The sequence below is a fragment of the Bacillus rossius genome, chromosome 1 (genome assembly GCF_032445375.1).
Source record: "Bacillus rossius redtenbacheri isolate Brsri chromosome 1, Brsri_v3, whole genome shotgun sequence".
Taxonomy (NCBI): Eukaryota; Metazoa; Arthropoda; class Insecta; order Phasmatodea; family Bacillidae; genus Bacillus; species Bacillus rossius.
Genome location: NC_086330.1, coordinates 90,525,640 through 90,549,557, shown reverse-complemented (window position 1 = coordinate 90,549,557; position 23,918 = coordinate 90,525,640). Strand labels below are relative to the sequence as shown.

General features: G+C 35.1%; 1 protein-coding gene across 20 annotated transcripts in view; it reads right to left on the bottom strand.

Annotated features, from left to right (window-relative positions):
- Positions 1-23,918, bottom strand: part of LOC134539655 (MAGUK p55 subfamily member 7) — a 130,731-nt gene that overhangs the window by 27,619 nt on the left and 79,194 nt on the right. For 5 of the 20 annotated variants that reach the window (XM_063381918.1, XM_063381911.1, XM_063381955.1 and 2 more), the window contains 4 exons: positions 23,311-23,367; positions 23,035-23,214; positions 21,143-21,345; positions 7,865-8,005 (listed from right to left, as the gene is read on the bottom strand). In XM_063381918.1, the coding sequence (XP_063237988.1) occupies positions 7,865-8,005; positions 21,143-21,345; positions 23,035-23,214; positions 23,311-23,367 (581 nt within the window). Of the gene's footprint in view, positions 1-7,864; positions 8,006-21,142; positions 21,346-23,034; positions 23,368-23,918 lie in introns of all 20 variants that reach the window. The other 15 variants (XM_063381981.1, XM_063381973.1, XM_063382007.1 and 12 more) reach the window with 4 other exon arrangements.

Below are 23,918 nucleotides of genomic sequence, written 5' to 3'. Positions count from 1 at the left end.
GATAGCCATGGCCGTGGTTTAGCAGGGGAAATTAGTAACCTTCTTCCAAAACATTAAGTTATAGGATTTGTGAAGCCGGGGTCGAAGTGTGCTACAGTAATAGAGGACTGTGAGAATAAGTGTGAAAATTTCAATCTTTCAGATGCTGTAATTATAGTAGGGGGAAGCAATGATGTTACATGCAATGAGATTAATGAATTACAGAACAAGTTGTCTAAGTTAACCTTTACAAATGTTGTTGTTGTGGGTATACCACAGCAACATCAGTTGCCAATGTGGTCTTGTGTAAATGACGAAGTTCGTAAAACAAACCACAAAATGAAAGGTCTTTGTAAGTATTTTGTTAATTCTATGTTTGTTGATGTAGATGATTTGGATGGAAAGTATTTTACTAGGCATGGATATCACTTGAATAACTCCGGTAAAGAAGTATTAAGTAAAAGGATCTATGATGTTATTGTTACTAGGCCTAGGGTAAAGAAGACTGTTCCTATACCATTACAGTTAAATAATGTACATAGTGAATCAAAACACTTAATGTAAATGATGCTCCTCAGTGTTCTCTATCTGAATCATTAAATGTAAATTGTAGAGGAGCTAATAATTTCATTAGTAAGCTAAATCCAACAATTTAAATAGATACTTAATGAATACCAATTCTTTTGATGTGATGCACTTAAATGTTCAGTCTCTAAGAAATAAAGCACCCAGAAATAGAGATCTTTATAAATTCTTTGGAATTTTGGAAAAGTCATTAAGGCCTCATGTAATTTGCCTCACTGAAAATTGGTTAACCCTTAGCCGGAGACGTGAAAATATTTGACATATCTGGTGACGTGGTGCCCCGCAGACCCCAAAATGTTTTGTAGAAGTTAACTGATTAGAAATTATTTTTGTTACATGTAAAATTATTTAATGCCTTTTTTATACTTATTAATTAAATTAAAAAATAAATTAGCAAATAATTATTCACCAATTATAAAATACAATTTTTTTTCATTGTTGCTTGCTCAAATAAATCTAAAAATGCCTATTTGTTATAATTGCTTTTTTAAAAAAAATAAGCAGATGGTAGCCTAAAAGTTTTATTTGCTATTCAATATAGATATAGTGACAAAACAAAATCTAGAAAACTTCTATGAATAATAAGAACTTTTCATAAAATCTACAACAGATAATTTTCAAAAAAAAAAGAAATTACTTTTTTCCTCTCCAAATATTTTCCTTGCATAACCAATGCAGCAAAATATATAATCTAGCTAACTAGAAAGCACATGCATACTTATATATTTTGAAAATGGCATTTTTACATAATATATTATATTAGCCGAACATTGTTTGAAAAAATTAATTTTTTACGAAAAGTCACTCTGTAGTAGAGTATTTGTTTGCTCTGCAAACATCACACATTTCTTTTCCACACACACTTTGATCACTTAAGTCACTAAAAATATCTTTCAATCACTTAGAAATAGTTTCGTCATAATCTGGATCACCCACACGTACACAAGTTCGTTTAGAAGCTTTTTTATCACTTCTGAGATAGAAACATAACTGGTGACGTGGTGCCACTACGACCCCAAGTTATCTTTGCGACCTGATATCTAGCGCCAGACAGCGTAAACAAATCTGACACTGCAGGAGGAGACTATGTGATATCCAAGCGAAAGGTAGATGGTACCACAAGCAAGTGCCTTGAACTGCACATAGATGGCAAAAAGTTAAAGTTTTGCTGGGGTCACGGAGACCCCACGTCTCCGGATAAGGGTTAACTACTATTGAATGTAAAATGAATTGGATATCAGGTTATAAAATTGTAAGTGCCTTTTGTCGAACAGGACTAGGATATGGAGGGAGTTGTATACTTGTTCAAAAGGATATAATAATGATCTCTACTGAGAAAGATGTTTTGAAAAACCTAACTGATGAAGGGGTTTTTGAATGCTCAGCCATTGAAATTACCTTTAATATGTAACCAATTACCTGTATTTCACTATACAGAGCACCAAAATGTAACTTAGTTATTTTTTAATAAACTAGAATTAACATTGATACAAATTTATAAAACTAGTATGAACAAAAAATAGTACTTTGTGGGGACCTAAACATAGACTTTAGTGTAAACAGCAGGGCAAAACAGCAGTTACAAAATTTATTTGTTCATTCAATTTGGAAAATAAGATAGGAGGTTATACACGATGTACAAATAATTCCAACTCTGCAATTGATTATGTAATTAGTGGAACTAACTTAAATGTTACTGTAATTAACACTGAAAAAAACTACATAGCTGATGATTTAAAAATACAAACTATCAGAATATACAATGAAGAAAATTATTGTCACTTTATTTCGAGACTTGCTGCTGAAAAATGGCTTGAAATAAATTAAATGAAGAATGTAAATAATAATTTTAACACATTCCTAAATCAATTTATGCTTTACTTTGAAGAATCATTTCCTAAAATTACTAAAAAAAATGAAGAGAAACTTTAAGTCTTCACACATTAAACCTGGCTGGATTAGCCTAGGCATTATTAATTCTAGTAAAAAATTAAAAACATTACATAGTTTTAGTAAAAAAACAAATGATAAGACTTTTATAAACTATTACAATGCCTATAAGAAAATATACCGTAAAGTGGTAAAAACAGCTAACTACCAATTTACTAATAAAAAAATAAGGGATTGCTTAAATAGACCAAGGGAGGTATGGCAAATTATTAATAATAACATAGGAAATGAGGCTCTACAGGCTGAATCAAAAATAGAACTAAATATAGGTGGTACATTAATCACCTCCCAAAAAGAAGTTGTAAATGCCTTCAATTCTCACTATGTAAATATAAGTGATAAAATAAACCCTAAAACATATTCAATATAGGTAAAAAAATCATAATCACTTTAATGATACACATCATAAATTAAATTTTATACTCTACCCTGTTACTGAAAATGAAATAGCTAAAGCAATAATAAAGTTAAAAAATAAAAAAATCTCTAGATATACATGGGTTATCTAACTCAGTTATTAAGTCTTGTAACAAACATATACTTAAACAATTAAAATTAATTATTATAAAGAAGGAATTTTTCCTGACACACTAAAGAAAGCCAAGGTTATACCAATTTATAAGAAGGGGGACAGAACTAAATTAGAAAATTTACAAGATTAACTTATCAATTTTTAACATGTATATTGAATTGTGTTAGTTTTATCTAAAATTTTTTATATCATTATATATGTATATCTACCTATGTATATGATATTGTCTATAAGTCATGTATATATAGTATATGTTTTAAGTGTTATTTACTTACTGTAATGGATATAAAACTGACAAGCGGTTCAAAAATTGAATCTATTGGGTGCAAATAAAATAAATAAATATTTTCCATTGATTTTTGTTGTCCAAATTATATAAATTTACGTAATGTCTTGTTATTTGTTAATAAATTATAGTTTTTACTTCAGTACGTCTTGTTGTGTAGTTGATTTCGCATAATTTCACCCAATTTTAAATTTGCAACACATTTCTTAATACATGTGCTACCAGCTTGCTTGTACCAAAGCCCAATAATGTACCAATTTTATCGTCAACGATTATAAGACGTAACTTAAAAAATATTGTGAGGAAATGGATGAGGAGAAGTGATTTAATCTGTAAAACATTTCATTTTTAGTTTTATGCAGTGTGGTTTAGTATCATTATGTTCTAAAATTCCCTCGGCGTAACTTTTCCGTAATTAAAGTAATAAAAGTAATAAAAATCAATTTCGAAAATTTTTCTTTCAAAGTATAGTCTAATATTGATAGTGTTTGATTAGGCTAGGTTAGTTACATTAAAAGTACTTTAAAACACTGGATTGTTGGTTAGGTTAGTATAGCTACATTAAAAATGCTGTAAAATATTTTTAGTGTTTTTCAGGAATTACCAATTTAAGATGTAGCTATCATGACCAAACCAACCGTTCAATTATTTCACAGTATTTCTAATGTAGCTAACATTAACCTATTTAACCATCCACACTATTTCAAGTATTTTGAATGTAGCTCAAAAATTCTCTAATTTCTTAGTCACTTAACTTAAGTATATGAAAGAATATATTTCGTGCACATTTTTATCCTACAGTATGTTCAATTGAAGTTGCTAATGTGAATGGCGAACTTCTGTGAACTTCGAGTACATTGCTGGCTACGTAGTTAGAGCTCTCAGCAAACAGTTGGTTTGTGAACATTGTGTTGAAGTTCTCATATGCTCGCCAGAGGGAAATGCTGAAAATTCATTAATTGCACAGAAAGATAGAGGTGGACTAACATACCCGTCTAAGGATGTGCAAAGTATTTGTAAGAGATGTGAACAATTTTCAGGGCTGCAGTTAATTCTGGTTCAAATAAAACCTTGATTGGTTTTCACACATCAAGTATCAGCAACAGTGTTTTAAAGTATTTTGTTGGAAAATACATTTTTTCCTCTTTGAATCAGCATATGCATGACATGTTCCCATTGAATAATCATATTGTTTATTTGACAAAAGCAGTTTCTGATAAGTATGTTAGTACAGTAGAACCCCGATTATCCGTGTTAATGAAGGGGACAAGTACCAGTGCATTGAGACTTGATTTGATGGTTTTGAAACGGTGTATCTGTCTCGTATAATTCACGGTTTTTATCCCCCTTTATTTATATGAATTTTAAATGTTAGATTTTTTTATTTTTAGCTTGCTGAACGTGGAATTAGTGCAAAAACGGCCTATTATGACTTAGTGTTGCAGATGGGTCGGAAATCTTATAACGACCACCTCTCTATAACGACCCTAATCTCGGGAACCGTGAGGGGTTGTTATATCTATTCTCCGTTCACTCTTAGCTGAGTTTTGAAATAAACAAACACAGTAGTATCACTGCGCCGCGTCAGCAAGTGATAGGCTAAATTTATCTTGCGTGCCAAGCACTAGTTGCAACACACACACACTTCCGTACAGTCGGTGCTCATAAAATAACGGAGAAGTGATAAATATAAGAGGAAAATGGTTTTTCTGTCAAGCCTAGTTTTTTTAAAAAATTTACGTCTGCTGTGATAAAATTACGCCACTTAATGGTACACCCTCCGACCTTTTCTGTTGAAACCATTCAAACAAACAAGTGTCCAAGCTGCTAAATGTGGATTCTTTCATCGTCTTGCGTTTATTTAATCCACTTGAAGTGTCAGCCTGTAAAGCAAACTGAAGGATTTTTTCGCGATTTTTTATGATGTCGCGCACTATTGTGTTACCAACATTAAACTCAGTCGCAAGTTTGCAATCGTTTCTCCACTCTGAAATCTTTCTATAATTTTTGTTTTGCTGTCGATGGACAGTACCACTCGCTTTCTTTTCTGTCCATTTGATGACATGATGAAATGTTGCGCTCAACACTTCCGCACAACACAACGGTATAATCCGTCGGAATGCAGATCACTGTTACAATACATAAAATTATCACCACCTTCACGCTTCAACAACGTACACTAATGGAATGTACTGTCTCCATGCGTCGGGTAATCTCTGTGGCACGGCGCCGTGCTGCGCGCGGGAGTGTACAGTCCGGTCATGCGGACGTGGAATCGCGCACCAGTGTATAATCTATTCACGTAACATGGAACACAAAAATATTATGTACATACGTATGTATATACTAGTATTTTTTTAAAAACTTTCTGTGTATATAAACATAACTGAGTCAAAGTACTTTGACCAACATACATTTTGCAAAGTATTTTAACATTTACATACATTTTGAATCATTGGTTATATATATGTAACTAAAAAATTGGACTTGATGGACATAAATCGTGGTCAATCCGCGAATCGGATGATCGAGTCGCGGATAATCGGGGTTCTACTGTATAAGGTTCAATTATTTTGCTAAGAATATAATTGAAACTAGTGAATCTGTTCGAAACATGTTTACGAAGACAATTTTGTTTAAGGGTCAATGAGAATTTTTGCAGTCAAACTTCTAGTAGCTATGTATGTATTCTCCCTTTTGAGCTTCAAGTGATATTGTTATTCCATTCAAGAATAACTGTTTTACATATTGCAAATCAGAAACATAAGTATTTTTTTGTATTTATATGCAGTCTTAGTAAGTATTGATTGGTTATTGCTACATAGTATTTGTGTGTGTCATCAAGTAAGGGAAACCAACAAACAAAATCTTGACAAAAATAATTAGGTTTCCTAGAAAAAATTTCTATGCATTAATTTTTGCAAATCTTTAGTTGAATGGATATGAATATTAGGGAAATTGTGGGTAAATATTGGCCCCTATGAGAACAAAAAATACAAAAATATCATTTTCGAGTTAAATATATCTTCACTATCCTGTATGGTAGCATTTTCTAATCCTCACTGATCTCAAAGAAGCTTAAGGCACACATTCAAGGCTAAAATTGTGGGATGAAAAATAATTAAAACGTAGACAGTATAAATATATAATACTTGGAATCGCTATTGTAAAAAAAAAAAATGTTTCAAATGTAGTAATTGGGCAACATTGCTGCAGGTAGGCAGGTGTGCTCTCTGTTATCACTGTTACTTTACAGTACTGGCTCCTAAAGTGAAATATTCATGCAAAGTACTAATTAAGCACTGAAGAAACTACTGGTTTGTTCACCAGGCCATTGATTGATTATATATATGCATGCAAAAGTTGTAGCATTTACATGTTAATATAGGCGAGTGGATTCCTGACAGCTAATCCATCTATACACATAGGCCTAATAATTATGACAATAATTTAAATGTCAGTTAATTTGTTCATTTCGTTTAAAGTAACATGTAGGTAATAAGCTAATATCTTTACATTGTAATAGTCCGATAAATGAAATGACGAAAAAATACCTTCTTAAAGCACAAATAATGTAAACAAGAAGGGTATAATGTTGCTGACACAACATATTGCCTAAATAACACCAATGCACCCTACCTGAATGCTGTTAAGTAAGCAATAAATTAATTTTATAACCCAATTAGTCATTACATATATTGGGATTTATTGCCTTATTTCTACTAAAAAAAATCACATGTTACAGTCTTGTAAGACAACATTATATTTCTATTTCATTTCATACACTTAACAAGATAAACTTGCACATATACGTCGTTGGTAGCTAATATTGGATTAACAAAATACAGTATTCTGCATTTAAATGCATTGCAACCAGTGATGTTTTGCTCGCACAAGGGGGCGTGGTCATTTTTTGTTTTGACTTCAACTGTTAACACAGCGGAGATTACACACACCTACTCCCTAACTTCTTACCTCCATGGTTGTATCCTTACAGAACCATGTTGTGTTGGCTTTCTCGGCTGTTAAATGCCGGTAATAAAAGTGATGTGTGCTATAAAATAGTTTTACATTTATTTACATGTATATCTGATAAGAAATACCATGCCTTCCAACAAACTCAACTCCACTTCAATCACTCTAACAGAATATTAACTAGATAGTACTTTATTTTCAGTAAGCATTTTGCCAAATAAGTAGTGTGTGAAGAATTTTATCTATTAACTATTAAGTAATTTCCCACATGCAAAGGATAGTCAAAACAATATCCAGAAAAACAAAGGAAACGACCAGGAAAGAAAGAGTAACATGGGAAAAAATTATGAAATAGTAATTTGGGTTTTTTACATCACATGATTATGCACAGAGAATATTATGGACAGTGAGACATTTTAAGATTATGACGAGTAGCCAACGAACCACCTAGATAATAATTGTTCTTACATTAAATAAAGAAACACAGTGCTAAATATTCTTGTGTAATTTATTGGTGAAGGATGATTTAATATGTTAATAACTATAATTGGACTCACCGTGAAGCCACGTGAATTGGCCTCGTCAAATGTAGACCGCGCATAGGCAGCATTGCGTGTCTCCTTCAGTACCTCAAAGGAGGGGGGCTTAATGCACACTATGTACGGCTTCAATTGGGGTGTTCGCAACATTTTCAGTGCCTGTGGATCAGTAAAAATCACACTAAAATCACTACGCTCCACTTCTATTGTTTCAAGGGATAAAGAAAACACTTAATACATACACAAAACTTTGCTTGAAAGTACTCCAAATTTTATACCAAATATGAATACGAAGAATGTTTTTTCATTATTAATTACAGAAACTGGGGCTGTATTGATGTACTTAAATAAGATTTTAAGTATATAATATTATGTTAACTTCTGTTAAACATTCTGTTGGTGCACTTCCACCATAGCCTATTGTGTGCAGTGCATTTTACCTGCTGGCCAGACAATTCAAATTTAGCATCATCACTTATGTAAACATTTTGTGAAAATGACAACCTCTGTCAGTGTTCCGACAATACCTTTTTTTTGTCAACTTCAATGGTAATACTTGTAACACATTATTAATAACCCAATAAAAAAATTTATTACAACTTGGTGTTGTTTCATTTTTTTAAAATAAGGGTGGGAACCCTCACATTATTAATGAAAAGGAATTATATTGTCAACAAAACTTTCAAAAATATATGATCTCTGTTATCAGAATCATTTGCTGATTTGTTATTTAACCAAAAGTAGTGTCAGGTATATAAAACCAATTCTAAAATTGATTTTTCAATGGTGTGTAACTCTCCTTCAATATGTACTCCCTTAGGGAAAAAGTAGGACATTTTAGTCTTATTTGTTGGCACAGAATTACCCTCTTTTATCACATAATTGTCGCACGCGCATAATCGCCGCACCGATATTTTAGGGCGTCAAAATTTGGATAAAAAAACTTCTCGCGTAAACGTCGCTCGATGTTTTTGGTCCCGCTATTAGATTCCGAGCGCTTTGTGTAGGTATATTTTCTGTATAAAACTATTTATTTTTAAGTATAAATTTAATATTCATTCTGAAATTACCTCTTACTTATTTAATTAACGGAAATACGAAGTTGTCTGATATGTAAATTTTCTTTTAAGACTTTTTAAAAATTTTAACCTTTATCTGTTCTTCTGCATTGTCGCGGTGTACCGCTTATAAAATTGTAGCCAGCGCTAGTTGGCATCATTCATGTTTGGTTATGTTGCTTCCCGTATAGAGTGCGCACACGTAGTCGAATATCGATATCTCACCGATTGCATGCATGCGCACTCTCTGTCCAGTGCCGAGTTAACTACATTTGATGGCCCGCACTCTTTCGCATTAGTTCAGGCTCGCATTTGCAATTAACTTTTCTATTTAAAGTTGAAGAAAGTTTTTTAATTTTTATTGCATGAATTATTAATTTAAATAATTCTGTGTGGTCTTGTATACTCCAATTTTAAATAAACGTACTTTCCATGAATGGTTTTTTTATGATTAACTTTACCTAAATAATAATTTTTTTTCGCATAAACGTCGCACCCCTACTTTTCAAACTTGATTTTAGTATAAAATGTGCGACGATTACGCGATAAAACACGGTACCTTCCAGACATTGTCAGGGTTGTTTGGAAACATTTTGTATATTGCAGTGGATTTATAGAATAGGTGTAATTTTTGCACTGTATGTTCAGCACATAAATATATAATAGTGGGACAAACCACTTGATACCTCTTTCATGGCTCTCAGACTTTACTGTTCGCTAAAGAAATTCATAATAAAATTTCATAATTTTCACCATTATTTTTGAAATTATAGGATTGTTATTTCAAATCAATGTACAAACCAAAATCAAAAATTTTAAGCTTTTTTAAGCTAAAATTGTTCTTAATGTTTCTTTTTATTACTCTGCAACACAATGATTTTCATTTCACTAAACGTGAATATTTTTTTTTGTATTGGCAAACATTAATTGTTTTTTCAACCATAAAATGTTATAGTTCTTAAGGACAGTATTCAACTAACAGTGTACTTAAAGCTTGGTATAAGAAAACCGGACACTAAATTAGTCACCCATGGAGAAATCATTACAAGCATCATTTAATACAGTGTTAATCTGCTTCTGGACTTGACAACCACCTGGATTCGGTTAGGAAGTGAGTCCACAAGGTTGTGCAAGTATGTCACATCCAGGTTAAGCCTCTCGCTGAGGATTTTATCACGCAATTCCACCAAATTTTGGAGATGCTGATGTCAGCATTTTACACGCTGTTCCAATATGCCCCACAGATTTTCAATGGGGTACAAGTCAGGTGATTTTGTAGGTCAGTCGAAATGTAATAGGGTGGGGGAGTGTTCATAAAACCAGTCACATATGCATCCAGCCCTATGAACTTTGATGTTGTCATCTTGAAAAATCAGGGTATCAAATGCATTCTCATTATGCAGATGTTGACTGAAAGGCAACTGATCATTCAGAATGTTTAAATAAACATGCTGGTACATCTTCGTGGTCACAGCAGTGAGCGGGCCCAATCCACGATACGAAAAACAACCTCAAAACATCACACACCTACCTCCAGTTTGAACCTGACCTTGCACATATTCAGGATGAAATGCTTCATTTGGCCTTCACTGCGCTCAATAACATACGTACAGTAAAACCTTTTTGTTGTGACCCCATTTATTGTGACCACCTCTCTATTACAACCCGATTTCGAGGAACCGTGAAAATATTGCCGAAAATCCGAAGAAAATCGGACAGAAAATAAGTTTCTTGTGGTGAGTAGCGTGTTACTGCGTTTCTCTTGCCGAGTGCTGTACTGCCGTAGGCAGCGCATATCTAAAAATAGATATCACTTCCTGTCGACCGCTGTTAGCGCTTGACAACCCCCATTCCACGTCCCTTTGCCGGCAGGGTGCAGATAAAGGTTTTTGTGGCAACGTGTTTACGTTTAGCTTTTTGCGAGTGTCTAGTGTGGTACGCAGTTAAGGCAAAGCTACCTGCTGGATTTCTCTTGTTCTTGATTACTATCGGTTGACAATGTTTGCTTAGTTTTTGAAGTCCGATTTGGTATATATTCTGGCTTGAATTTGTGAACTATTGTTGATGATTTATGCGGGTTTCCCCCCCCCCCCCCCCCCCACCATTTTGTGTATTATGACTTAATAAATAAAATACCATTAAATATTAATTACTATTAATACAATGCAGGAAAAAGGAAAAACCCTCCGGCCGCAGCGTGTGAACATGGTAGTCGGCCGCTTGCTCGCCCTTGCTCACCCTCTCCCCGTACCGAGCGCTGCTTGTACTTGTTAACAATCACATTATCTGCTTCATTTTAACGAGGAGAGTAAAAATATATTAAAACTGTCAGCAAATTAATAAAAGATTTATGTGTCCGCAAAACAGGGCACAACACTGGCCCGCCAGTTGTTTTAATTCAAAACGTGGCTAAAAAGTACTTGCATGAATCAGGCTGAAAACATCCGGCAATACGTGTAGGTTATAAGGAATCTTGTTATGAATTGAGATGTTATGTTTTTCGAGTAGATATACACAGCGACCGACTGGATGCACGCCTGCCTCAACATTTTTTAACTGCCGCAGAGATGTTTATTTTGACAGCTCAAGCAATTATCTTTTCCCGTAAGTTGATTGAAAAAAGTCGCTTCACCCAGCATAAAAAAAAGGCTACGCCACTTATTCCCCACGCAGGAAACACACTGGCTGCCGTCTGTCTCCCCCGCATTTACCTTTCTTCTAACATTCCACTTCTCGCCTCTCGCGCAAGCAATAATGAAGCGACCACGCATTGGGCCGTTTTATGCTTTGTTTGGTGACAGCAGCTTGATTTTATTCGTTATATTCCTTTTCATAGGACCCTTCCTATTAAAATACATTTATATTATAGTTTGAAAGCTTGTAAATTCCTTGCCAGAGATGACTGAACTTGAACTTGGTGTGAAAAGTGACATATTTTGACATACTTTTTTTTGGGCGTGTTTGGTGGGGAGGGAGGGGTCCAAAAATATTTACGATCTTACCCCTTCCACACCGCTTGAGTACCCCATTCATAATAGCCCAATTTTACGGGAGAAGGGAGGGTGAAATGAGCATTTTCTCACTGAAGGTTTTTCAAAGGAGAGCGAAGTTGGGGTGTTATAAGGAAGGACACTAGGAGAGGTGAGCTTATGCGTCATGAAGCCGCTGCCGCCAGCCAGCCGGGCGAGCTTAGTGTACGCCCACTCGCGTTGCAGAACCTACCGCTGCCATATTTTTAAAGGAAATGTCCCATTATTTTTTTGTTATTCTTACATGAACATTATTGGAAGCATTAAAGCTGACACAAAAATATGCTGTGTGTTAAAATTAACTGATTTTAATAAACTTTCATTTCTTTTTTTATAAATTTTTTTTTCCTGATTTTCACATTTTGGTCAAAATGTCAAATTTTTTGACGGTTCCCGAGAATGTATTCGTAAAATCACTGCTTCGTTAAATCCGGGGTTCGTGACATCGGGGTTTTCGTGTATTTAACTACAGCAAGCAGAAACCTAACCAGTAAAAATAAACTGTCTTTTGACATATTTTCTTTAGAGGTGGCCTGTAGGGCGACGGACTTGTCATGAAGGTTGAAGTGGGTTTAAAGCAAAGCCGTCTAGCATTGTCAGTGACAGCATCCTGCCATTGTACAGCTGGTTTCTTAGCAGGTAGCGGTTTGGGAGGGGGGGAGGGAGGGAGGGGGGGAGGGGGGGGGGGGTGAAATCAACTGAAAATTTCGGAAAACATCTATTACGACCCCCCCTCTATTACGACCCTATTCCTGGGAACCGTGAGGGGTCGTTTCAGAGAGGTTTGACTGTAATTGGAATACAGGCATAAACATGATTTGTAGAACACATTACGTTCTACCAGTCAGCTAACGTTCATGTTCAATGATTTCTAGCCCATTGAAGACCTTCAGCTTTATGTGCCTGTGTGAGCAATGGCCTCTTACGAGGTGACCGACTCCAAATTTTCATTGCATGCAGTTCCGTCGCAATGTTCTTGCTAACAGGTTGGGATGGACCTTCATTCACTACCTGCAGCAATTCCTGTCGGGAAGGGAAGCGATTTTGATTCACAAGCCGTGAAACGCATCTCCGGTCCCTCTCAGTGAGGATCTTTCTCCTACACAAATTATGACGAAGTGATTCATGGCCACGTCGAATACACCACTGCTTGTAGACACGTTGACCATTCTGCTGCGAAACACCAACAAAGGCTATGGGCACAGCCAAACTCGATTGCCCCTTTTTGCCACTTTGACACATCCTTACATCTACCTAAGTTGACATACACTGTCTGCTTGAAAGATCAGTCTCACTGATCACTACTGTCTTATGCTCACATAGAGGCAGTGCGCATGTGGCTTAGCACGGGACTCATTTGCTGAACGATCCGTCTGTGCGTGCACACTAGGTTGACTAATTTTTTGTCCAACATGTCATGTTGGTCATTTCATGTTCAATTATCTTGTTTTTACTACAGTAAACCCCTGATAAGACGTTTTTCAAGGGACTGGAGATAAAAACTTATTAAGAGGGAAAACTTCTTAAACGGGAAAAAAGTACGGATCAGTTGCTACATAAAAAAAATCATTAAAATGAAATACTTAGGTTAAGCACTGTTTGTTCAGCTTTCTTTTTTAAAATTCTGCCATTTGTGGGGATTCCATTACCACAAATATTGTAGTTGGTTAAAATCCTTGCATTACTTTTAAATGTTTATTATTGAATTAAGTAATTGAAAATATTGAATTACCTTAAGTTACCAGGAAAACCACACATTGGAGACCCTCACAAGCACTGGTACAACCTGTACAGTGTTTGTCTGTGTTATTTTATTTTTTATTGGTAGTAGACACCTGTTGGAAGGCCCTTATGTATTAGCTCTATCATTACCAATGGACAAAGTGGGTGGGGGAAAATGAATGTTTGTGACAGGTACCTTGAAAACCACACATTGGAGGCTCTCAGAGCACGATGCTACCTGTATTATGGTTGACTCTTGAATTTTATTTTTTAATGCTAGTAGATACATGTAGGAAAGTCCTTAATTCTATCAGTATCATTGCACATTTTTATGTAAAAAAAATAAAAACAGCAACAGAATTTGCCAAAGTTGCGTGGAATGACGTAGGCTGTTGTCCAAGCTATCTGTACAATGACGCACTAGGTTGTAAATAAATCCAGCAAATAGAGCTAACTTCAGAGCAGTTAAAATTCTTGGTACTGGTGATAATCTGCCGTTACATTTTCCAGCATTCTTTAATTTTGCTTCAAGGGTATTAAAAAATTTATAAATCATTTCAGGGCAATTTTTCGTCGTAAATACAAGTATCTAAATATACTAGGTAATAAAGATTTTATTTATGGATTAACTCTGAATAATAACATGTTTACCGTGATGGGACAGGAAAAAAATCATCAATGTAATGGTTACAGATTGCAGATCTTATGTTTAAATGAGTGAAGCGCCATTAACATTTCAGTCACAGACAACCGAAATTAATGCCACGTTAGAAATATTATACACAAAATATTTTGAAAATTGTTGAATAAGCACAGACTACAAATTCTCACCTTTTAAATGAACGTTTTATTGCAAAAACACCCTCACTCAAAACAAATCCCCCCCCCCCCCCAAATCCAACTTACCATCATGACACAAGATTTTCCAAGACTTTTTTTTGTACCCAAGGCACAAGTTTTCATATCCTGGGGTTTTTTTTTTTTAAAAATAATTTTATGTCTCCCCCCCCCCCCCCCCAAAGGTATGAATAGATGATCGCTACCGTAAACCTTCAGCAATCATTGCAACATCTTGCAGAAAAACAAAATGACAAAGTACAATCAACATGCAAGATGTCCATAGTTCTTTTAAGCAGTAGCAGGTTAACCAACCTTGGAGCTGAAAGAAACCTGTGTATTATGCAGCATTGCCATGCGGCATTGCAAAGTTTTAAATAAACTTCGTACATTAATTTTTTAACACACGTTTTACGAAAAGTTGTGCACAATTTACGGGTAAATACAGTATTAGTCCGGCCAAAAACCGAAAAATATATTCATTATGTCCACCGTATAAAATTTTTACCACAGTTCTCAACAAACAATAAAACTGAATTAGCTACTCCTAATGCTGGAACAGTTGCATCACATGTCACACTATCAGGTCAAGGAATGGCTAGTGGTTTGTTTTTGTTATGTATTCGTTGACGTTATGTCTTGAATGAGGGAAATGGTGTACTGATGGAACAGCCTCACAAAGGATACAAATGCAAGCAGATGATTGGCCGAAAAATATATCTAAACAGCGTGCTGCGTGCGGCAAAGGTTTTGGCGGTTATTTTTGTTATTGTTTTGAAACTGTCTAAAAATTTTATTATAAATAAAGAATAAGGGTGTAAAGATAAACTTTATTTCATTATTTTAACCTGAAATGATGAACGTTATATGTGGAAAGTATTTATAAAGGCAAACATTTTGAATGGGAAAACTTATCAAATTATATATGGAAGTGATCAAGAGAATAATTATTTAAATGTTATAAATGGGAAAACATATTATGCGGGAACGTCTTAAGCGAGTTTTACTGTATTACTAAAGATAATTTCCTTTCAATTTATTGCGATAGCTCTTCCGAATTTGTCGTTAAGTCACAAATTTACCATTTAATACTAATTGTTATTTTCCAACTGTAGACTGTCACACAAGTTGTGATAACTTTGAACACTCATGTTACTTTGAACCACTATTAGATAATCTTCAGAAAATATCTGGTGTAAACATTGGAGACCAAACACAATAAGTAAGAGCACTCATCATCACCCTCCATAGCTTCCAGCCTGTGGCCAGGTCAGCAAAATAAAATACAGTATAATCCCGTTATAGTGAGCACGGTAATAGCGAGAACACGGCTATAACGAGGTCTTTTTGAGGAATTTACGGCGTGATAGCGTGAAGCGCGCTTTGGTTATTTGTCTGCTTTATCTCCACCCATCTCGCTCGCCACTAGACATCTTGCCGTTGACGCCTGTCACATTCTTCAGCCTTGCAGTCGCCACCTAAGTGCGTGACTTTAAAAATAGAATCCCGTCCTTTCTTTCTTTTATCAAACTTCCATTAGTTATCTGTGCCTGCGACTTCAAAGTCAGAGCATCACTGGTTGGCTTCAAGGCCAAGGTATGCTCGAGTCGAATAAATCAAGCATTTGAATATACATATACTTGTACGCATTTTTTATTATTTAGAAAATAGACAAAATCTATTTTTTCCCGCCATTTAACATAACAATGCGCACTTTTTTTTAAAATATAAATGCTCTTAATTAATTTGTTGGGACATATTCATTAACGAATAATAACATTGTTTATAACTATGTTAGGGCAAAAAAGTCAGAGCCGTCTTTATACTTGTTGCTAATTGATCGCATTAATAATACACAAATATTTATAAACTTGTTTGGAATTATTTGTCGTGACACGTTTACAAACACGTCACGTTATTTATTTTACTATCTGACAAATAGGCACTACCGTACAGTAGAACCTCGATGATAAGTTTCCGTTTCATACATTTTCCCATGTCATACGCCGATTAATTTTGGTCCTGCCGAATATACTATATTTACAATGGTTTACTTTCCCGGAACATACACTTATAAAATCATTAATTTCCCGTTTCATACGTTGTTACGAAGCGGAAAAGTCCTAAAATTCACAAATTTTTTTGTTATATTCCTCCGGATAAACTACGTTTTAATGCTTTTATTTTGAAAAACTTTCATTGTTTACCTTTGCAAACGTAAGAAAATAACTTTATCGCACCATAGATATGGATAGTATCAGGAAGACTGTGCACTTCGCTAGTAGCATCTATGGCCAGCACCAAGCGAGACTAGTGGCGCAAACTAGCAATAATTATGAAAATGGTGCACGCGCTTTACCAAGGCACGTATCTCATATTTTGTTAATTCATTAATCTTTGAACTGAATATACCCGTTTGTTATTGTTTTCTTTAGGGATGGGTTGAGTACACATTTTTATCGATTCCGATACCAGTACCGATTCCTAAATTTCGATTCTCGATTCAGAGTCATTCCAGTTTTCGATTCCTGGTAATTCTGGTCACATAATTAAAACTACTTAAGAATTGAATGCATTACATAATGATAATAACATGTATAAAGGATAATTATAGACTTAGGATTAAATGTTGAGGTTTTTTTTTTTTTTTTCAATTACCAGTGAAGAAGCATTTTCACATAAAGTTTGTTTGCTAGTAAGTACTAGGCTGTGCACAAAGAAGTTCAACATTTAGACAAGGTTCTTTAACAGGCGATAACGCCGATAACATAACATCTTTGTTCAAAATGGGTTCAAAGGTAGCACTACTTTTTTCTGTGGTACCTTTTGACTTAGTTGGTGACAGTGCTGTAAACAAAAGTTTGTTTTTCTTCAAAGACTATTTTTTCTGGTAGTAATGTGTGCCGGGATTTCAAATGCTTCATTAAATTGGTTGTAGATTTATAAGTACCGCTCCGTGAAATTTGCGCACTACCATTATTACAAATTGCATATTTGTCATTTTCACTATTGATGCGAAAATGTTCCCAAACTTTAGACATGTTAATACAATATCAGAACATTCGCATCGTAATTTGAAACGACAGTCGGCGAACATTTTTTTACTAACAAACTAGCAAAACACTTGAAAATAGTTTTAGCAAAACAATATTTGTGCCAAATAAATAGCATAAATGCGAAACAATTCACAGTAACCTCAATAGCACGACGGTGAATTACGGCGTAATTCACCGTCGTGCTATTGAGGTTACTGTGAATTGTTTCGCATTTATGCTATTTATTTGGCACAAATATTGTTTTGCTAAAACTATTTTCAAGTGTTTTTCTAGTAATTATTACGGTTTTCCTTTGCAAGAAATAAACACGAGCCTCTGTTGGCGGTATGGCCAGAGAATTCTTTATTATCGATTGTTGCTTTCATTATACAGTTTGTCCCGTACGCAACGAATCAATACGTTTCGACTTGACTTTATATTTTATGGCCACCAGAGATTTTGTGGAGGCCATCATCCTTGAATGGCTCACAACTAAACTGGTGACGACACGTGATGTGATCTCGTTTCATAATCGTCACTTTCTTCACAAAAAACAATGGACTTTTCTTAACTGCAAATAAAATTAATAACTCTTTTTACAATTTATTTACGTCTAATACATGAGTGAGGAATAATGTTCTTCGATCGTGGAGTTTTAATTAGAGGTTAAACATGCCCGGTAACATTGTTTTTATTTATTTTTATTCGTATAAAATTAATATTTAATAATAATGAGCATTATTAGGAATTTTATGCGCATACGGCAGGTAAGATATATTAAAATAAGTAAGTAAAGTTCAGACGAAAATATATTACTACTGTATTTTCTTAACTTAACCGATTCCTAACCTACCTTGCCCTTTTTTAGTACCCGATACTGAGTACCCAAATTTTTTAATAATCGGTGGTATCGAGGAATCGGAGAATCGAATCGACCCATCCCTAGTTTTCTTATGATCGGATTGTTTTGTATTTTACATTTCTCAAGTTAAAATTTTATTGAAAATTGTTATGTTGCATAAAGTTGTTTGTAAAATGAAACAAACTAGCAAAAATTTCTGATTTTATTTTTACAATAGCCTAATTTATTTTATTTCTAATTTAGGCTTGGTGACTTTTCACCCCCTCCAAGAAAGGACTTCATAACATTTTGTAAGGCCACTGTTTCTCATGTCAGCTTTACTTGATTATGGACTGTATTTTACTTTTATGGTGTTTTTATTAGTGATGTGCGAGTCTCGGCATCATCGAGAACGAGTCGAGACAGAAATTTTCTCGATCTCGTCTCGAGATAATTTTTTTGGCTCGGAATTTTCGAGAATTTTTTAAACAAGAAATAGGTTAGGTAATATAATATATTGAGGCAGCATTTTGCGTTGCGTGTTGAAATAATTAACATATCTTCAACGTAACGTAGATCGAATAAAATAAAATATACTTGTTACGATAGTATACACGATAAATTATTAAAAAGTTAAAAACTAACAACTTCCGTTCACAAGTCACTACATGAAACGGTAAACGTAAACAATGAATTGTGCTGTGGTTATCACATTAAATTACAGAAGAAAATGATTATTTTCCGTTAATAAAACCAACATTAAAGTTAAAAATAAATCATTTTCGTTATCAATATCAAGTATCAACGTAAATCGTTACGGTAAAAAATAAAAATATAAACATGACTGCAGAATTCTTCCGCGATTGCATTTTGTTTTATGGCCTTATGTTATACACACGGCCAGCAGTATATAACAAGCAACATGATGTTTAAATTGCGGTCCGTATCGATAGTGACATATCGATAGTGGTGAATGTTCAGACTTTCATGATCAAGTACCGTCCATGGCTCAAGGAAACTGTATAGACTATGGAATCAATAACGTATGTTTACAATTACATACGACAGTAGGCAAATAAACTGTTGAGTGTAAAGGTAAAGTTGTAGTTGCAATTGCAGTTGTGGATACTTGATAAAATTATTGAATAATTATGTATGTTTGTCAGATTATTGAGTTTTACTTTTTTGGATCATATTATCCTGTTAACTAAAGTACAGATTTCTCGATCTCGACTCGATTCTCGAGAATTTTTAAATTGCTTTCTCGATCTCGTCTCGAATTCAAAAAAGTCTTTCTCGCACATGCCTAGTTTTTATTATATGTATATATAATGATGAATTCATATCTTTCATTAATATAATGCAATTATTTACACATTATGTATTTAAGTTTAATCTGACATTGTGCTGGTATGCTAGAATGAAAAAAAATTATTATTACCATTCCCTTTTCATACACTTTCCCGCATCATACACCATTTTTGTGCCCTCCGTTGAAAAGTGTATGACAGGGGTTCTACTGTATTTATTTCCAAATCGCTAGGACAGTTTTCTTGTAACTTTTGTTTCGGTCAGTTGTTGGGGTATCTGTCCGGGAAGGGGGTGGTGATGGTTTGAGTTTAATCCCAAATTTATTTTCAAAAAAAGTTTACAGGTTTCTTTAAATGAAAAAAAGTATAGTTTTCCAGCAACTATTTCGTTTGAGGCGTACATGCGTTGCCGCACTCCTGCTTTTTTTGTAAGGAATTAAATTGTCGCGCTACACTAGCGCCGCCTGTTACCTACATCTCGAACCAACATGGCCGCCAGCAGACAGCCCGCGTCGAAAATAGATAGCAGGACAATGCTGCGTCGGCCGCGGGCCAAGCCGAGTAATCGATTGCGGGCTGAGATGCTATACTTACGTGGCGTGGTAGGGTATTCTGGTTATTTTGACGCAATCGGTGATCGCATCCGTACTTGTGGGGTATCATTTTAAAGAGAATTCACACATCTGCTCACAGAAATTAAGATTTCGTTAATAAAACCTGTTATTTTACAATTATACAGGTTCAAACACAATTTTTATGCTATTTTCGGTTAATTTTAATTTTTTGGGGGCCAAAATCTGTCCAATTCGGTTATAGCGAGGACACGGTTATAGCGAGGATCAAACCCGGAACTGTGACACCTCGCTATAACGGGACTCTAGTGTACCTCCATTTTCCTCTGTCCTTCCACCATTCCTCCTCCTTCACTCTATTCCATTATTCTCTCTCCTGCACTGTTAACTCTCTGCTCTTCTGACTTCCTCCTTGATTTCCTTGGGGCTTTCTCCTGTGTACTTCAACTCCATCATTTTCCTAGGCAGCCTATCTTTTCCCATTCTCTGCACATGTCCACACTGTCTCATTCTTGCTTTTTCCATGATCTCATTAAGTCCTGTACTCCTGATCTTGCTTGCACCATCTCATTCCTGATCCTGTCTCGCCTCGTAACTGACAACATACTCCTCTTAAACTTCATACCTATTGTTCTGATCTTCCCAGCATCTCTTTTGTCAACAATCCGAGTCTCTGCTCCATAAATCACTATGAAAATGTAAGAGTAATACTGTGATCAATTTACAGGAAAATACCTCAAATAATAGTAATGACACGAAAATGAAATCACCAATGTGACTTGTGAGGGTAAGACTATGATTTGAATGACTGTTTTCCTGTGACATCATCAGAGCTGCAGTGCAGAGTGGAGTAAACCACAGTCATGAGAAGAGCGCAGCAGCGCCCACTCACCTGGTAGTGCGGGCTGAGGATGCAGACGTAGCCGGCGCTCACCAGGGACTTGACGCTCTCCGCCGATGTGCCATACAGGTTGCCCTTGTACTCCCCAAACTCTATGAACTTGCCCGCCTCCACATCCTCCTCCATCTTCTCCCGTGACACGAAGAAGTAGTCCTTGCCGTTCACCTCGCCCTGCCGCGGTGGTCGAGACGTGTCTGCGTAGCACACACAGCATGGTACGTCCAAGCCAACACCATCAGTTTCGTGACATAACCATGAAAACAATCCCTGCCCATAACTGCGTAAAATTATCTGAACACTGCTTCTTTTTCTGTCCAATGTTGATAGGGAAAAAAAGAGAAAAAGGGATAAAGTGATAAAGTGAGGATAAAGTGAAAAAAAGAGTGGAAAAAAAAATCGGACATCTGCATTTAAGTGTATTGTTTCACTTCGTGGTCAATACCACTACCTGTCAAAAAAAAAATTCCAACTTCAACATTTTAGCTCATATGTCTTAACATTAATTACTGCATGTGTTAAGTTTATTCAGGCATTTGAAAATAAACCACAAAAGGTTTTATTTTTAAATCTTTACACACACACACACACACACACAGTTTTTTTACACCAATGCGAAAGCAAGCAAAGGTTGTAGATTAGATAGGATACATCTAAGAAACATGAGCGTATATTTAATTCACATTATTTTTACACGGAGAAAAATTAATATTTTAAAAAATATTCATTTTTTAGAAAAAAAATTAAGAAATTCTCTACCTTCTCTATTCTCTGAAATATTTTTTTTTATTGGATTTTCATCTTAATCTAGAGTAAAAGCAGGGTTCACATATCCTAAATTATTCCAAAAATGTTCTGCCACTGGCATCTTTTACCTACTATGTTCCTGACAAAATATATTTTACTATGTTCCTGAAAAATACTCAATCATCTCAAACCTTTACTATTCTCACAGATGTACTTATGATGCCTTCACAAACAAGCTTACTAATAGAAGCTGAGCCATTAAATTAAATTAAATTTTTAGAAGTTCCAAAGTATTGAATAATAACTAAAGTTATCCTGCAAAGATAACCCATTAAGAGTCACATGTTTTTATGTCAAACTACACAAGAATTAAAAAAACCTTGTTTGCATTTGTGCAGTCTCTCGAAACCGTTCAGTTGTCTAGGTTATGAAACATATTTTATTTGCATAAATTTTCTAATACAGAAGTTGCTCCAACAACTTTTTTGGTAGAATATTTTAACACAGTTCACTTAATATAATGGAAATATGTATCCATAGCAGGAATATTGCACTTCAATACTTTATTGTTTACACTCATTAACTAGCTTCTCTGCTGTTTAAATTAAAAGTAATGCTTATTTTCATAATTTTTTTCTATGTATCAGTCAAGATTATCTAATTCAAATGCATAAAAAATTTCTAACAAGGAAACTTGCTACACAACTGCCAACCATAAACATTTTTCTAACAGCACAGATTTTTGTTTTTATTTTGGTACAAAAATATATGTATGTCCAAATTTGTAACAGCTTATTCCTTTCAAATAAAAAATCTCACAACAAATGTTGAACTAACTACTACAGTAATTATAATTATTAGCAAAGAAGATTATTAAAAATTACTTATAATTAATTATCCTTAATGATATTTTGTGAAACATTAACTATATTTGCACGGACATAAAGTTTTCAAGAAACTGAATGATATAATACTGCTTATTCAAAACTTCAGAAATTAAAAAAATCTAAATGTATGTGTAGGTATACCAAATAATAGCTAAATAATTCAGCTTTACACTGAGGAAAATCCCTCCAAAAAGCAACACTTTGTTACTTGCAGACACATGTGAAAACTCAGGTGGCGAGCCCGGTGCTTACAAGGGGTGGGAGTCTTGTACTTGTCGGGGTCAGTAGCAACGAGCCTTCTCTTGAGCTCGTTGCGGCCCACGCCCGGCGGGCCAATGAGAACCAGGGGACGGTGAAGGCCCGGCCGCGGGTACAGCTTCGCCACTTCCTCGTAGGTGGCCACCTCCTCGCGGTCAAAGTCGTCGTTCTCCGCTGTGTCATACATAATCTTTTTAGTTTTAGGTTTAGAGGCACAGCTAGGGGACTTAGGGGACTGGCAGCCGGGGAGGGCTGAAACAGAGCACAAACCTACGGGGAAGTTAGACGGCAGCAGGTGGAGGCCCAGCGACCACACGCCGCCCGGCCCTGGAACACAACACCCACACAACAAACACTCAGGACACAGGCAAGACAGGAGAGAGTGTGGAACACCCTGTGTCACAACACTTCTGCGACAATCCATGTCACTTAATAGCCATTTCAAAACAAAACAAAAAAACACATTTTCATGTCCAGTGACAGTTCCAGACATGCTGAATATGACTCGCAACCAAGATGTAAAATTATTCCCAATGGCAACAACTGCATAGACTTTAAAAGTTTACAGTGAGCCCACAGTACTATTTAAAAAAAATTAAAAAGGCCCAACATTTCAAATATACTAGGTATACACCAATATCTAAACCACAGGACACCAATTATTATCAACCAATTATTTAAAAAACATATAAAATGTTTGTCCCAAATAAGATTAAGTCAATAATGTTGATACGGTCACTCGACTCACTCGAACATACTCTACTATGGAAGTCAATTAAATATAAAAATAAGATAACTAGGCTTCTTGGCAATAACAGAAAAACACTAAATTTGAGTGGCATGAGGTGGTGACACAAGGTCTTACTAGCTTAACCATA